General features: G+C 67.3%; 1 protein-coding gene across 1 annotated transcript; it reads left to right on the top strand.

The window, feature by feature from the left end:
* The first annotated feature begins 223 nt into the window (after nucleotides 1-223).
* Nucleotides 224-14,861, top strand: VPS16 (VPS16 core subunit of CORVET and HOPS complexes). Its single transcript, XM_064653668.1, has 24 exons — nucleotides 224-377; nucleotides 1,241-1,329; nucleotides 1,398-1,492; nucleotides 2,131-2,259; nucleotides 2,716-2,860; nucleotides 3,811-3,926; nucleotides 5,107-5,229; nucleotides 5,705-5,760; nucleotides 6,526-6,615; nucleotides 7,149-7,243; nucleotides 7,517-7,593; nucleotides 8,711-8,842; nucleotides 8,917-9,044; nucleotides 9,800-9,835; nucleotides 10,201-10,309; nucleotides 10,380-10,514; nucleotides 10,588-10,696; nucleotides 11,341-11,438; nucleotides 12,157-12,261; nucleotides 12,364-12,441; nucleotides 13,704-13,873; nucleotides 13,953-14,049; nucleotides 14,156-14,259; nucleotides 14,454-14,861. The coding sequence occupies exons 1-24, from the start codon at nucleotides 325-327 to the stop codon at nucleotides 14,596-14,598; spliced, it is 2,514 nt and encodes an 837-aa protein (XP_064509738.1). The 5' UTR covers nucleotides 224-324; the 3' UTR covers nucleotides 14,599-14,861.
* The last annotated feature ends 201 nt before the right edge of the window (nucleotides 14,862-15,062 follow it).

A 15,062-nucleotide genomic window follows, 5' to 3' on the forward strand; every position in this document is an offset into this window, starting at 1 on the left:
GGCGGCGGTTCCCCTTTCCCCCCCTCCCAGTGCCCTCACCCAAGATGGCGGCGGTTCCCCTCTCGCTTCCTCTCAGTGCCCTCACTCAAGATGGCGGCGGTTCCCCTCTCGCTTCCTCTCAGTGCCCTCACCCAAGATGGCGGCGGTTCCCGTCTCGCTTCCTCTCAGTGCCCTCACCCAAGATGGCGCCGGCCAGTCCGGCGTCCCGGCATCACGTGAGGGGCGTGGCTTTGGAGAGGGAAGCGCCGGGACCGCCCGGTCCCGATCCCGGTCCCGATCCTGATCCCCCCGATCCCCGTCCCCTTCCCCCGTCCCGGCCGCACCATGGACTGTTACACGGCCAACTGGTACCCGCTGGGCGAGGAGGCCTTTTACCGGTGAGAGACGGCGGGGGCAGCGCTGCCCGGACCGGGGCCGGTCGGGGGTCCCGGGGCCGGTCGGGAGTGCCGGGGCCGGTCGGGAGTGCCGGGGCCGGTCGGGAGTGCCGGGGCTGGGTGGGAGCGGGGTCCCGGCGTGGCCGTGGGTGTTCGGGCGGGCTGGGAGGGGGTCCCGGGGATGCTCGGGGGTCCCGGCGGTGTTGGGAGGCGTTCCGGGGCTGGGAGGGCTGTCCCGGGGGGGATGCTCGGGGGGTCCCGGGGATGTTGGGGGGAGTCCCGGGATTGGGAGGGGGATCTCCGAGGTGTCTGGAGGGTCTCGCGGCTGCTCGGAAGGGTCCCGGCATGGCCGTGGGTTTTGGGAAGGCGGTGCTGGGGTGGTTGGGGGGTCCCGGGGCGGAGGGGATGGGATGGGCTGTCTGGGGGATCTTGGGGGTGCTCAGGCGGTCCCGGGGTGGGGGTGTTGGGGCTGGCTGGGAGGGGGTCTCGGGGCTGGGAGGGGGGTTCGGGGCGTCCCGGGGTTGGCTGGGGGTCCCACGGTGCCCGTGGGTCTCCGGGATGGTCTGGGAGGGTCCCGGGGCTGACTGGGGGGTCCTGTGGTGGCTCTGGGTCCCGGGGCTGGCTGGGGGGTCCTGTGGTGGCTCTGGGTCCCGGGGCTGGCTGGGGGGATCCCGGGGGTCGCTGGGGTCCTGTGTCCAGCTGTGGGATCCCAGGGTGTCCGTGGGTCTTTGGGGCTGATCTGGGAGCTCCCGGGGCCTGTCGGGGGTCCCAGGGCTGGCTGGGGGGTGGGCACCGTCCCTGGCCCCCCCATCCCTCCGCCTGTCCATCCGTCCCTCTGTCCATCCCTCTGTCCGGGTGTCCCGCAGGAAGCTGGAGCTGTACTCCATGGAATGGGGGCTGCGGGAGGACCTGCGGGACTGTGTGGTGGCCGCTGCCCCGTACGGGGGGCCTATAGGTGGGTGCAGCCCCCCCCCGGACCCCCTGAGCCCCCCCCAGCTTTGCTGACGGACTGTCCCCCCCCAGCCCTGCTGAGGAATTCCCGGAGGGACAAGGCCCCCAGCTCCCGCCCGCTCCTGGAGATCTACTCGGCCTCGGGGCTGCTCCTGGCCAGTGTCCCGGTGAGCTGGGGGGGCTGGGACCCCCTCTGGGGGACAGGGATGGGGGCAGGGACAGACCCCTCGGGGGCACCGGGGATGGGAGGGGTGGGGGTGCAAGGGGGGGAAGGGACTGCCCAGGGATGAGAGAAGAGGGTGGGATGAGGTTGGAGCAGAACTGGAGCAGCAGGAGCATCTTCTCTTCCTCCCTGATTTGGGCTGGGAGAAAAGGGTGGGATGGGATCAGAGCAGCAGGATCAGAGCAGCAGGATCAGAGGAGCAGGATCAGAGGAGCAGGAACATCCCTCTCTCCCTGCTGCCCCGGACTGGGAGAAGAGGATGGGCTGGGAGTTGGAGCAGCAGGAACATCCTCCCTTCCCTCTGCCCGGGGCTGGGGTGGACACGGGGCAGTGGAGGGACTGGGAATGGTGCCAGGGCAGGTGAGGTGCCAGACCTTTGGAGGAGGTGTCAGACTTTTGGAGGAGGTGTCAGGCCTTTGGAGGAGGTGTTGGACCTCCAGGTGAGGTCTCCAGGCTCTGGAGAAGGAGTCAGAGCTCAGCCTCAGCCGTGGCCTCTCGTGTGTCCCTGGAGGGCTGCCCTGGCTCTGGGCTGTCTGGGGCACCCCGGGGTGACCATTCCCACCCCATTCCCACCGTTCCCAGTGGAAGAGCGGGCGCCTGGTGCAGCTGGGCTGGACGGCGGGGGAGGACCTGCTGTGCATCCAGGAGGACGGGACTGTGCTGGTCTACAACCTGTTCTGCGAGTTCAAACGGCACTTCAGCATGGGAAACGTGAGGGGCTGGGGGCACGGGGGGCTGGGGGCACCTCAGAGCCCAACAATCCCACCCCCTGCCATGGGCAGGGACACCTTCCATAGACCAGGCTGCTCCAAGCCCCGTCCAGCCTGGCCTTGGACACTTCCAGGGATCCAGGGGCAGCCACAGCTTCTCTGGGCAACCTGTGCCAGGGCCTCCCCACCCTCCCAGGGAGGAATTCCCTCCCAGTATCCCACCCAAACCTCCCATTTTCCAGTGGGAAGCCATGCCCCCTTGTCCTGTCGCTCCAGGCCCTTGTGAGATGCCCAGGGTGGGCTTTGGGGGACATGGAATGGAGTCAGGGGCTCTCCCAGCCCTCGGGAGTGCACTGGGATGGATGTGTCCCTGTGGCTCCTGAGGCCAGGACAGTCCCCTCTGTGCTGGCTCTGTGAGCTGGGCCCCCCAGTGCCCCCCTGCCATCTGTGGGTGCAGGAGGTGCTGCAGAACCACGTGCTGGAGGCTCAGGTTTTCCACACGGAGTTCGGGACGGGCGTGGCCATCCTGACCGGGGCCTTCCGCTTCTCCCTGGCCACCAACATCGACGACCTCAAGCTGCGTCGCCTGCCCGAGGTCCCTGGTGGGTGTCCCTGGACCACCTGTGCCCCCCTGTGCCCCCCTGTGCCCCTCTGTGCCCCTCTGTGTCCCCATGTGCCCCCCTGTGCCCCCCTGTGCCCCCCTGTGTTCCCTGTGCCCCCCTGCGTTCCCTGTGCCCCTCTGTGTCCCCCTGTGCCCCCCTGTGCCCCCCTGTGCCCCCCTGTGCTCCCTGTGCCCCCCTGTGTTCCCTGTGCCCCTCTGTGTCCCGCTGTGCCCCCCTGTGCCCCCCTGTACCCTTCTGTGCCCCCCTGTGTCCCCCTGTGCCCCCCTGTGCCCCCCTGTGTTCCCTGTGCCCCTATGTGTCCCCCTGTGCCCCCCTGTGTCCCCCTGTACCCTTCTGTGCCCCCCTGTACCCTTCTGTGCCCCCCTGTGCCCCCCTGTGTCCCCCTGTGTTCCCTGTGCCCCTCTGTGCCCCTCTGTGCCCCCCTGTGCCCCCGTGTCCCCCTGTACCCCCCTGTGTCCCCTGTGCCCCCCTGTACCCTTCTGTGCCCCCCGTGCCCCTCTGTGCCCCCCTGTGCCCCTCTGTGCCCCCCTGTGTCCCCTCTGCCCCCCTGTGTTCCCTGTGCCCCCTGTGTCCCCCTATGTCCCCCTGTGTCCCCCTGTGCCCCCCATGTCCCCTCTGCTCCCCTGTGCCCCCCTGTGCCCCCCTGTGCCCCCCTGTGTCCACCTGTGTTCCCTGTGTCCCCCTGTGCCCCCGTGTGTCCCCCTGTGTCCCTATGTGTTCCCTGTGCCCCCCTGTGCCCCCCGTGCCCCCCTGTGTCCCCCTGTGCCCCTCTGTGTCCCCTGTGCCCCTCTGTGTCCCCTGTGTTCCCTGTGTCCCCTCTGCCCCCCTGTGCCCCCTGTGTCCCCTGTGTCCCCTCTGCCCCCCTGTGGCCCCCTGTGCCCCCCTGTGCCCCCTTGTGCCCCCGTACCTGTCTCACGCTGTCCCCCCAGGGCTGCAGCAGCCCCCGGGGTGCTGGGCTGTGCTGTCCCAGGACAGGGTGACCGTGGTGCTCCTGGCTGTGGGACCAGAGCTCTTCCTGCTGGACAACACCTCCTGCTCCAGCGTGGTGAGGGAATGTGGGAATGTGGGAACGGGGGGCTGTGGGCCCTGTCCCTGTGTCCCAGGGGGTGCTCCAGGTCCTTCCCCTGTCCCAAATATCCCAGGGGATGTTCCCAGGTCCTTTCTTGTTCCTGTGTCCCAGGGGGTGCTCCAGGTCCTTCCCCTGTCCCTGTGTCCCAGGGGGTGCTCCAGGTCCTTTCTTGTTCCTGTGTCCCAGGGGGTGCTCCAGGTCCTTTCCCTGTCCCTGTGTCCCAGGGGGTGCTCCAGGTCCTTCCCCTGTCCCTGTGTCCCAGGGGGTGCTCCAGGTCCTTCCCCTGTCCCTGTGTCCCAGGGGATGTTCCCAGGTCCTTTCTTGTTCCTGTGTCCCAGGGGGTGCTCCAGGTCCTTTCCCTGTCCCAAATGTCCCAGGGGATGTTCCCAGGTCCTTCCCCTGTCCCCAGTGTCCCATGGGATGCTCCCAGCCCCACACTCACTCCCAGGTCCTTCCCCTGTTCTATGGGATGTTCCCAGTCTCTGTCACTTGTTCCCAGGTCTTTCCCCTGTCCCATGGGGTGCTCCCAGCTCCCCACACTCCGTGGCAGGTTCTTCCCTGTCCCATGGGATGCTCCCAGGTCCTTCCCTGTCCCATGGGATGCTCCCAGATCCTTCCCTGTCCCATGGGATGCTCCCAGGTCCTTTCCCTGTCCCATGGGATGCTCCCAGGTCCTTTCCCTGTCCCATGGGATGCTCCCAGGTCCTTTCCCTGTCCCATGGGATGCTCCCAGGTCCTTTCCCTGTCCCATGGGATGCTCCCAGGTCCTTTCCCTGTCCCATGGGATGCTCCCAGGTCCTTCCTTGTCCCATGGGATGCTCCCAGGTCCTTTCCCTGTCCCATGGGATGCTTCCAGGTCCTTTTCCTGTCCCATGGGATGCTCCCAGGTCCTTTTCCTGTCCCATGGGATGCTTCCAGGTCCTTCTCTGTCCCATGGGATGCTCCCAGGTCCTTTCCCTGTCCCATGGGATGCTCCCAGCCCTCCACACTCTCTCCCAGCTCCTCCCTCCCACTGTCCCATGTGTGCCCCCTCCTGCCCACAGGGCTGAGTGGGAGGGAAGGGCCCCCCAGCTCTGACCCTCCCCCAGCCCCTCCCACCCAGGGGGACACTCTGGGACCCCAGGACGTGTCCCCACGTCCCCCCTGTCCTGCCCAGACCCCCCCTGGGCTGAGCCCCTCTGCGGGGCCGTTCCTGCACATGGCTGTGTCCTTCAACCACCGGCTCCTCGCCCTGTTCTGCGACTCTGGGTACATCTGGATGGGCCTGGCCACGCTCAAGGTGAGCTGGGGGGGCACTGGGGGGGCACACGGGGTCCCTGGGGGTCCCCACGGGCTCAGGGCTGCAGGAGCCCATGTGTATATGTGTAATATATAATATTTGATTCATGTTATGTATCAGAATTGTCTGTCTGTGGCCATGCTGGAAGTTTGAGGAGGGAGTTCAGGAGTGTAGGAACTCTGAATTGCTGGAGCCAGAGCAGTGGGGATATATTGTTAATAATCAGGCAAAAAACTAATGAGTGGTTTTATGACTAAAGTGAAGCCCAAATGTGAAATCTGGCATTTTTTCTTTGCACAAGCGAAATTCTTTTCTGGGTGTTAATTTCCTTAAATTGGAATTAAAGTGGACTTGGTTTAACTTCATTAAAAGCAAATGAAAATCCGGGCGTCCTTCACCTGAGTTTGTCCCTGGCTCCCACACTGCCCTTCCCACCTGTCCAGGTGTGTCCCCTGATCCCCCCTCTCTCCCCCAGGAGAAGTTCTGCGAGTTCAACAGCACCGTCCGATCCCCCCCCAAGCAGATGGTTTGGTGAGTGGGGGGTCCCTGCCCCCCCCTGCCCCTGGCAGTGCCCACCCGGGACCCCCCGAGCCTTTCCTGGGGTCCCCTGGGCTCTGTGGGACCCCCTGGTGTCCCCCCTGAGCCCTGGGGGTGCAGGGGCCGTGGTTAAGGGGTGGGGGTCCCCTGGGCTCTGTGAGACCCCCCAGTGTCCCCCCCCAGCCCTGGGGGTGCAGGGGCCGTGGTTAAGGGGTGGGGGTCCCCTGGGTTCTGTGAGCCCCCCCAGTGTCCCCCCCCCAGCCCTGGGGGTGCAGGGCCGTGGTTAAGGGTGGGGTCCCCCAGGTGCAGGGCTGTGGTTAAGGGTGGGGTCCCCCAGGTGCAGGGCCGTGGTTAAGGGTGGGGTCCCACAGGTGCAGGGCCGTGGTTAAGGGTGGGATCCCCCAGGTGCAGGCCCATGGTTAAGGGTGGGGTCCCCCAGGTGCAGGGCTGTGGTTAAGGGTGGGGGTCCCCCAGGTGCAGGGCCGTGGTTAAGGGTGGGGTCCCCCAGGTGCAGGCCCGTGGTTAAGGGTGGGGGTCCCCTGGGGGTGCAGGGCTGTGGTTAAGGGTGGGGTCCCCCAGGTGCAGGGCCGTGGTTAAGGGTGGGGTCCCCTGGGGGTGCAGGCCCATGGTTAAGGGGTGGGGGTCCCCAGGTGCAGGCCCGTGGTTAAGGGTGGGGGTCCCCTGGGGGTGCAGGCCCATGGTTAAGGGGTGGGGGTCCCCTGGGGGTGCAGGCCCATGGTTAAGGGTGGGGTCCCCCAGGTGCACGCGGCCCCGCAGCCGGCAGCGAGCCGTGGTGGTGGCCTGGGAGAGGCAGCTCATGGTGGTGGGCAATTCCTCGGAGTGCATCCGGTATCCTTTGGGAAGGGGGGCCGGGGGTGTTCCCAAAAGCCCAGCCCAAACTCCTGCCTCTGTCCCAGTCACTGCTGTGCCCAGGGGTCCCCCCGGAGCCCCCCAGAGTGGGCACAGGGCACTGCCCGTATGCTGTGGGGATCCCCCCTCCCCTCCTGCTCCTGGGGAGCAGCAAAGCCCCCCTGGCCCCTCCCAACCCCTCCCAGCCCCCTCTGTTCCGGGGGTCCCTGTGGTGGGAGCACCAGCCCTGCCCAGGGTGGGTGGGGGATTCCTGCCCCCCCAAGTGCTCTGCAGCCCCCACAGTCGCTCCCAGGCCCTTTCCCTGTCCCATGGGATGCTCCCAGTCCCCCTTCCCTCCCAAGTCCTTCCTCCCTCTGTCCCAGAGACAGGTATTTGCGGGGATACCTGCCCCATCCTGGCAGGGAGAAGGGGAGGAAGGACCCTCCCCTGTGAGCCCCCCAGCCCCGTGGTGCCCTCAGCAGTGGGGGGTTGGGGCTGCCCCCGTGTCCCCCCAGCCCTTAGCGGGAGCACAGCTTTGTCCTGGATGAGGATTCCCACCTGGTGCCCGAGCTGGACGGGGTCCGGATCCTGTCCCGCACCTCCCACGAGTTCCTGCACGAGATCCCAGGTGAGGGGGGGGGTGGGACATCCCTGCTGGGCACCTGGGATGTGGCTGCCCCTCCCTGGGAGTGTCCAGGGCCAGGCTGGACGGGGCTTGGAGCAACCTGGGGTCGTGGGAAGTGTCCCTGCCCATGGCAGGGGGTGGCACTGGATGGGATTTGAGGTCCTTTCCCACCCACCCCATTCCACAGTCCCTGTGCCAGGGTGGTGCTGCACACAGGGAGGTGACACCCCTGGTCCAGAGCACCCCCTCAGGTGTGTTTGACCCCAATTCCCACAGAGGCCAGCCAGGAAATCTTCCGGATTGCCTCCATGGCCCCGGGGGCTCTGCTGCTGGAGGCACAGAAGGAGTACGAGGTACCTCCCCCCTTTTGGGGTGGGAGAGGGGGCATCCCGGGGGCCATCCTGAGCTTTGTGTCCCCATTCCTGGGGGTCCCCCATTCCCAGGGGCGCATCCTGAGCACTCCATGTCCCCATTCCTGGGGGTCTCCCATTTCTGGGGGTCCATGCTGAACTCTGTGTCCCCCATTCCAGGGAGTCCCCATTCCCAGGGCTCCATCCTGAGCATTCTGTGTCTCCCATTCCCAGGGATCCCCCATTCCTGGGAATCCATCCTGAGTGCTCTGTGTCCCTCATCCCTGGGGGTCCTCCATTCCCAGGGGTCCATCCTGAGCTCCATGTCCCCCTTTCTTGGGGGTCCCCCATTCCCAGGGGTCCATCCTGAGCACTTTATGTCCCCCATTCTTGGGGGTCCCCCATTCCCAGGGGTCCATCCTGAGCACTTTATGTCCCCCATTCTTGGGGGTCCCCCATTCCCAGGGGTCCATCCTGAGCACTCCATGTTCCTCTTCCCAGACATCCATCCTGAGCTCCATGTCCCCCATTCCCAGGGTCCATCCTGAGCTCCATGTCCCCCATTCCCGGGGGTCCCCCATTCCCAGGGGTCCATCCTGAGCACTCCGTGTCCCCCATTCTTGGGGGTCCCCCATTCCCAGGGGTCCATCCTGAGCACTCCGTGTCCCCCATTCTTGGGGGTCCCCCATTCCCAGGGGTCCATCCTGAGCTCCGTGTCCCCCATTCTTGGGGGTCCCCCATTCCCAGGGGTCCATCCTGAGCTTCATGTCCCCCATTCCCGGGGTCCCCCATTCCCGGGGGTCCATCCTGAGCTGATCCCTGTCCCCCATTCCCGGGGTCCATCCTGAGCACTCTATGCCCCCCATTCTTGGGGTCCCCCATTCCCGGGGGTCCATCCTGAGCTCCATGTCCCCCATTCCCGGGGGTCCCCCATTCCTGGGGGTCCCCCATTCCCGGGGTCCATCCTGAGCTCCATGTCCCCCATTCCCGGGGGTCCATCCTGAGCTCCATGTCCCCCATTCCCGGGGGTCCATCCTGAGCCCCATGTCCCCCATTCCCGGGGATCCATCCTGAGCTCCGTGTCCCCCATCCCCGGGGTCCCCCTTCCCCATCCCTGCAGAAGGAGAGCCAGAAGGCCGACGAGTACCTGCGGGAGATCCGGGAGCAGCAGCTGCTCCCCGAGGCCGTGGGCCAGTGCATCGAGGCCGCGGGCTACGAGCACGAGCCCCACACCCAGAAATCGCTGCTGAGGGTGAGCCAGGGCGAGGGGGAGCGGGGGGAGGCCCAGGATCCTCCCTCCCTCCCCCCTCACACGTGATCCCACAGGCAGCTTCCTTTGGGAAGTGCTTCCTGGACAAGTTCCCCCCGGATGGCTTCGTGCGGATGTGCCAGGACCTGCGGGTCCTCAACGCCATCCGGGACTACCAGATCGGCATCCCGCTCACCTTCACCCAGTATCCACAGCTGGGGGGGCTGCCATGGCAGCCAGGGGGGCATCGGGGCCGGAGGGGCCTCTCCAGGGGGGATGGAGCCCCTCAGTGCCAGGGCTGCAGGGCTGGGACACTCCTGGGATCATGGAAGGGTCATGGCTGAGACCCCCACACTCATCACACCTGGGAATCATGGAAGGGTCATGGCTGAGACCCCCACACTCATCACACCTGGGAATCATGGAAGGGTCATGGCTGAGACCCCCACACTCATCACACCTGGGAATCATGGAAGGGTCATGGCTGAGACCCCCACACTCATCACACCTGGGAATCATGGGTCATGGCTGAGACCCCCACACTCACCACACCTGGGAATCATGGAAGGGTCATGGCTGAGACCCCCACGCTCACCACACCTGGGAATCATGGAAGGGTCATGGCTGAGACCCCCACACTCATCACACCTGGGAATCATGGAAGGGTCATGGCTGAGACCCCCACACTCATCACACCTGGGAATCATGGAAGGGTCATGGCTGAGACCCCCCACACTCATCACACCTGGGAATCATGGAAGGGTCATGGTTGAGACCCCCACACTCACCACACCTGGGAATCATGGAAGGGTCATGGTTGAGACCCCCACACTCACCACACCTGGCACAGGGGCCTCATCCCAAAGCAGGGAAGCTCCCAGAGCCTGGGAAGTGCCTGGTGCTCCTTGCCTGAGTTCCGAGGGGTTTGTGATCCCCCGTTTCCCTTGACCATCCCCACAGATACAAACAACTCACCATCGAGGTCCTGCTGGACAGGTGAGGGGCCCCATCCCAAGTTCCCCCATCCCAAGTTCCCCCATCCCACAGTCCCCATCCCACATTCCCCCATCCCACGATCCCCCATCCCACAGTCCCCATCCCAAGTTCCCCCATCCCATGATCCCCCATCCCGCATTCCCCCATCCCAAGTTCCCCCATCCCACATTCCCCCATCCCACAGTCCCCATCCCGCATTCCCCCATCCCAAGTTCCCCCGTCCCAAGTTCCCCCATCCCACAGTCCCCATCCCACAATCCCCATATCTGGGGGCTGAGCAGCTCCAAGCACCTGGGGACCCCCCAAGCCCATTCGAGCTCCTCAGCTCCTCGTGCCCTCCGTGTGTGCCCCCCCGTGCCCCCCAGGCTGGTGCTGCGCCGCCTGTACCCCCTGGCCATCCGGATCTGCGAGTTCCTGCGGCTCCCGGAGATCCAGGGCGTGAGCCGCATCCTGGCGCACTGGGCCTGCTCCAAGGTGAGGGGGCCGTGCCGGGGGGCCCTGCCGGCGGGGGGGACACCGGGGACACCCTGTGGGGCCTCCCCAGGTGCAGCAGAAGGACAAGTCGGACGAGGAGGTGGCCCAGGCCATCAACCAGAAGCTGGGGGACACCCCCGGGATCTCCTACTCCGAGATCGCCACGCGCGCCTACGACTGCGGCCGGGCCGAGCTGGCCATCAAGGTGGGCTCTGGGACAGGGGAGGGGGCAGTGGGGACGGGGGGGGGCACCCAGTGACCCTCCCCTGCCCCCCCAGCTCCTGGAGTACGAGCCACGCTCCGGGGAACAGGTCCCGCTGCTGCTGAAGATGAAACGGAGCAAACTGGCCCTGGGGAAGGCCATTGAGAGCGGGGACACCGACCTGGGTGAGGGGGACAATGGGGGCTGGGGGGGCCATCGAGAGCGGGGACACCGACCTGGGTGAGGGGGACAGTGGGGGGACAGCAGGGGGCTGGGGGGGCCATCGAGAGCGGGGACACCGACCTGGGTGAGGGGGACAATGGGGGCTGGGGGGGCCATCGAGAGTGGGGACACCGACCTGGGTGAGGGGGACAATGGGGGGACAGCAGGGGCTGGGGGGGCCATCGAGAGCGGGGACACCGACCTGGGTGAGGGGAGATAGCAGGGGGACAGCAGGGGGCTTGGGGAGCCATCAAGAGTGGGGACACTGACCTGGGTGAGGGGGACAACGGGGGGACAGCAGGGGCTGGGGGGGCCATCGAGAGTGGGGATGTGGGTCTGGGTGAGGAGGGGGACAATGGGGGCTGGGGGGGCCATTGAGAGTGGGGATGTGGGTCTGGGTGAGGAGGGGGACAATGGGGGGCTAGGGGGGCCATCGAGGGTGGGAACACCGACCTAGGTGGGGGGGGCACAGTGGAGGGGCTGGGGAGGGGTGGGTGGATTGGGCGAGGCCTTGGGAGCATTTTGGGGTCCTGGGGGGGTGTCGAGGGGCCCACAGGGTCTCAGGGGGTGCATAAAACCCAACCCCAAAGCCTGCTGTCCCCCCCAGTTTACACGGTCGTGCTGCACCTCAAGAACGAGCTGAACCGCGGCACCTTTTTCATGACGCTGCAGAACCAGCCCGTGGCCCTGAGCCTGTACAGGCAGGTGAGGGCAGAGAGACCCCCCCGACCCCCCCTGACCCCCCCTGAGCCTGTACAGGCAGGTGAGGGCAGAGAGACCCCCCTGACCCCCCTGACCCCCCCTGAGCCTGTACAGGCAGGTGAGGGCAGAGAGACCCCCCTGACCCCCCTGACCCCCCCTGAGCCTGTACAGGCAGGTGAGGGCAGAGAGACCCCCCCGACCCCCCCTGAGCCTGTACAGGCAGGTGAGGGCAGAGAGACCCCCCTGACCCCCCTGACCCCCCCTGAGCCTGTACAGGCAGGTGAGGGCAGAGAGACCCCCCCCTGACCCCCCTGACCCCCCCTGAGCCTGTACAGGCAGGTGAGGGCAGAGAGACCCCCCTGACCCCCCTGACCCCCCCTGAGCCTGTACAGGCAGGTGAGGGCAGAGAGACCCCCCCCTGACCCCCCTGACCCCCCCTGAGCCTGTACAGGCAGGTGAGGGCAGAGAGACCCCCCCCCTGACCCCCCTGACCCCCCCTGAGCCTGTACAGGCAGGTGAGGGCAGAGAGACCCTCCTGACCCCCCCCGAGCCTGTACAGGCAGGTGAGGGCAGAGAGACCCCCCCTGAGCCTGTACAGGCAGGTGAGGGCAGAGAGACCCCCTGACCCCCCTGACCCCCCCTGAGCCTGTACAGGCAGGTGACCCCCTGCCCTCCCATGCTCCCCCCGGGTGCCCCCACCCCTGACCCCCCGTGCCCCCAGTTCTGCCGGCACCAGGAGCGGGACACGCTGAAGGACCTGTACAACCAGGACGACAACCACCAGGAGCTGGGCAACTTCCACGTGCACTCCAGCTACTCCGAGAAGGTGAGGGGCCCACGGGGGGGTCGGGGTCCGAGTGTGCTCCCTGCCACCCCTCCGGCGTGTCCCTGTCCCTGGGTGGGGGTGACACGTCCCTGCCGTTCCCAGCGCATCGAGGGCCGTGTGGGGGCCCTGCAGAACGCCCTGGACGAGTTCAACAAGGCCAGGAACGACTTCGCTGCCAAGGTGAGGGGCTGGGACGGGACCCTGGGGCTGGGACGGGACCCCGGGGCTGGGACGGGACCCCGGGGCTGGAATGGGGACCCTGAGACTGGGACAGGGACCCTGGGGCTGGGATGGGACCCTGAGACTGGGACAGGGACCCCGCGGCTGGGACGGGACCCTGGGGCTGGGACGGGACCCCGGGGCTGGGACGGGACCCCGGGGCTGGGATGGGACCCTGGGGCTGGGATGGGGACCCTGAGACTGGGATGGGACCCCGGGGCTGGGATGGGGACCCTGAGACTGGGACGGGACCCCGGGGCTGGGACGGGACCCCGGGGCTGGGATGGGACCCCGGGGCTGGGATGGGACCCTGAGACTGGGATGGGGACCCTGAGACTGGGACAGGGACCCCGGGGCTGGGATGGGACCCTGGGGCTGGGATGGGACCCTCGGGCTGGGATGGGGATCCTGAGACTGGGACAGGGACCCCGGGGCTGGGATGGGACCCTGGGGCTGGAATGGGGATCCTGAGACTGGAACAGGGATCCTGGGGACTGGCATGATCCCGGGGCTGGGTTGGGGATCCCAGGGTTGGGGATCTCAGGGCTGGGAGGGGGATCCCAGGGCTGGGCTAGGAACATCGAGGCTGGGATGGGGATCCTGAGGCCAGGACAGGGATCCCAAGGCTGGGACAGGGATCCCAAGGCCAGGACAGGGATCCCAGGGCCAGGACAGGGATCCCAAGGCCGGGACAGGGATCCCAAGGCCGGGACAGGGATCCCAAGGCCAGGACAGGGATCCTGAGGCCAGGACGGGGATCCCAAGGCCGGGACAGGGGTCCCAAGGCCAGGACAGGGATCCCAAGGCCAGGACGGGGATCCCAATGCCGGGACAGGGATCCCAAGGCCAGGACGGGGATCCCAAGGCCGGGACAGGGGTCCCAAGGCTGGGACAGGGATCCCAAGGCCGGGACAGGGATCCCAAGGTCAGGACGGGAATCCCGAGGCCGGGACAGGGATCCCAAGGCCAGGACGGGGATCTCAAGGTCAGGACGGGAATCCCGAGGCCGGGACAGGGATCCCAAGGCCGGGACAGGGATCCCAGGGCCGGGACAGGGATCCCAAGGCCGGGACAGGGATCCCGGGGCCGGGACAGGGACCCTGAGGCCAGCACAGGGATCCCAAGGCCAGCACAGGGATCCCAAGGCCGGGACAGGGATCCCAAGGCCAGGACGGGGATCCCAAGGCCGGGACAGGGCCTGCAGGGTCACTGCTGTGTCCCAGGCCACCGAGGAGCAGATCAAGCTGCTGCGGCTGCAGCGGCACCTGCAGGAGGACTTTGACAAGCCCTACCTGGACCTGTCCCTGCACGACACCGTGTCCACCCTCATCCTGGACGGGCACCACAAGCGGGCAGAGCAGCTCTACCGGGAGTTCAAGATCCCCGACAAGAGGTGTGGGGGGCTGAGGGGGGGCTGGGCAGGGGGGCTGGGGGCCGGGGAGGGGGCTGACCCCCGTGACCCCCGTGCCCAGGTACTGGTGGCTGAAGATCAGCGCCTTGGCCACGCGGGGGGACTGGGAGGAGATGGAGAAGTTCTCCAAGAGCAAGAAGTCGCCCATTGGGTACCTGGTGAGAGCTTTTCCTGCTTGGGGGGTGGAGGGCACCAGGCACCCCCCCAGTGCCCTCCCACCCTCCTCCTTCCCCTCCCCATCCCCTGCTCCCCGTGCCCCCCCAGCCCTTCGTGGAGGTGGCGGTGAAGCACCACAACCGGTACGAGGCCCGCAAATACGCCCCCCGAGTGCCCCCCGAGCAGCGGGTCAAGGCCTTCGTCCTCGTGGGGTGAGTCCGGGGGGCCCTGGGGGGGCCGTGGGGTCACACAGGGCGGGGGTGCAGCAGCACCAGGGTTTGGGGCTCTCGGGGGCGGCTGTGGGGGCTCCCTGAGCTGTGTGCCCCCCACGGGGGTTGGTGACTCGGGCTGTGGGGGCTGTGGGGCGCTGCCCCTGCCCTGTGCCCACGCCGTGGGTGCCCCCCAGGGACCTGGAGCAGGCGGCCGAGGCGGCCATGGAGCACAAGAGCGAGGCCGAGATGAACCTGGTGCTGTCCCGCTGCTCCCCCGGCACCGACGGCGCCCTGGCCGAGAAACTCACCCGGGCCCGGGCACAGCTGCTCAAGAAGTGACCCCGGGGGGCTGCAGGGACACCCCCACCCCTCCCAGCCCCCTCCTGGGGATCCGTGCCCGGGGGATGGCAGCGAGGTGTCCGTGTCCTCCGGCAGCTGCTCCCAGCACAAGTTTGGGAAACAAAACAAACAAAGCACGGCACCGGGACCCCCAGTGGTGCAGGACCCCCAGTGGTGCAGGACCCCCGGCCTGGGGGCAGGGGGACCCCCACCCTCCCACCACGGCCCCTCCCTCCCGGTTCAATAAAGAGAAAAGCTCCCGCTCCTGTCTCTGGTCACAGACGCTCAACAGACCCCATTCGGGGGGGACACTGGGGTCCAGGAGGGTTCCTGGAGCAGGCCCTGGGGGGTGGGGAAGGGGAGGTCACTGGGTGTCCCAAGGGGTCCTGGGGAGACACTGAGGGTCCCCTGGTCGTGTCCCTGGGACCCTCAGAGGGGTCCTGTGGGAGTCATTCAGGGAGGAC

This window comes from Pseudopipra pipra, chromosome 4 (genome assembly GCF_036250125.1).
Source record: "Pseudopipra pipra isolate bDixPip1 chromosome 4, bDixPip1.hap1, whole genome shotgun sequence".
Classification (NCBI taxonomy): domain Eukaryota; kingdom Metazoa; phylum Chordata; class Aves; order Passeriformes; family Pipridae; genus Pseudopipra; species Pseudopipra pipra.

Excerpts from the sequence above, each read along its gene's own strand:
- VPS16 (XM_064653668.1), top strand. The coding sequence starts at position 325 with ATGGACTGTTACACGGCCAACTGGTACCCGCTGGGCGAGGAGGCCTTT. Across the intron at positions 1,493-2,130 it reads TGCTCCTGGCCAGTGTCCCG|TGGAAGAGCGGGCGCCTGGT; the intron begins GTGAGCTGGGGG and ends CACCGTTCCCAG. Across the intron at positions 8,843-8,916 it reads CCCAGAAATCGCTGCTGAGG|GCAGCTTCCTTTGGGAAGTG; the intron begins GTGAGCCAGGGC and ends GTGATCCCACAG.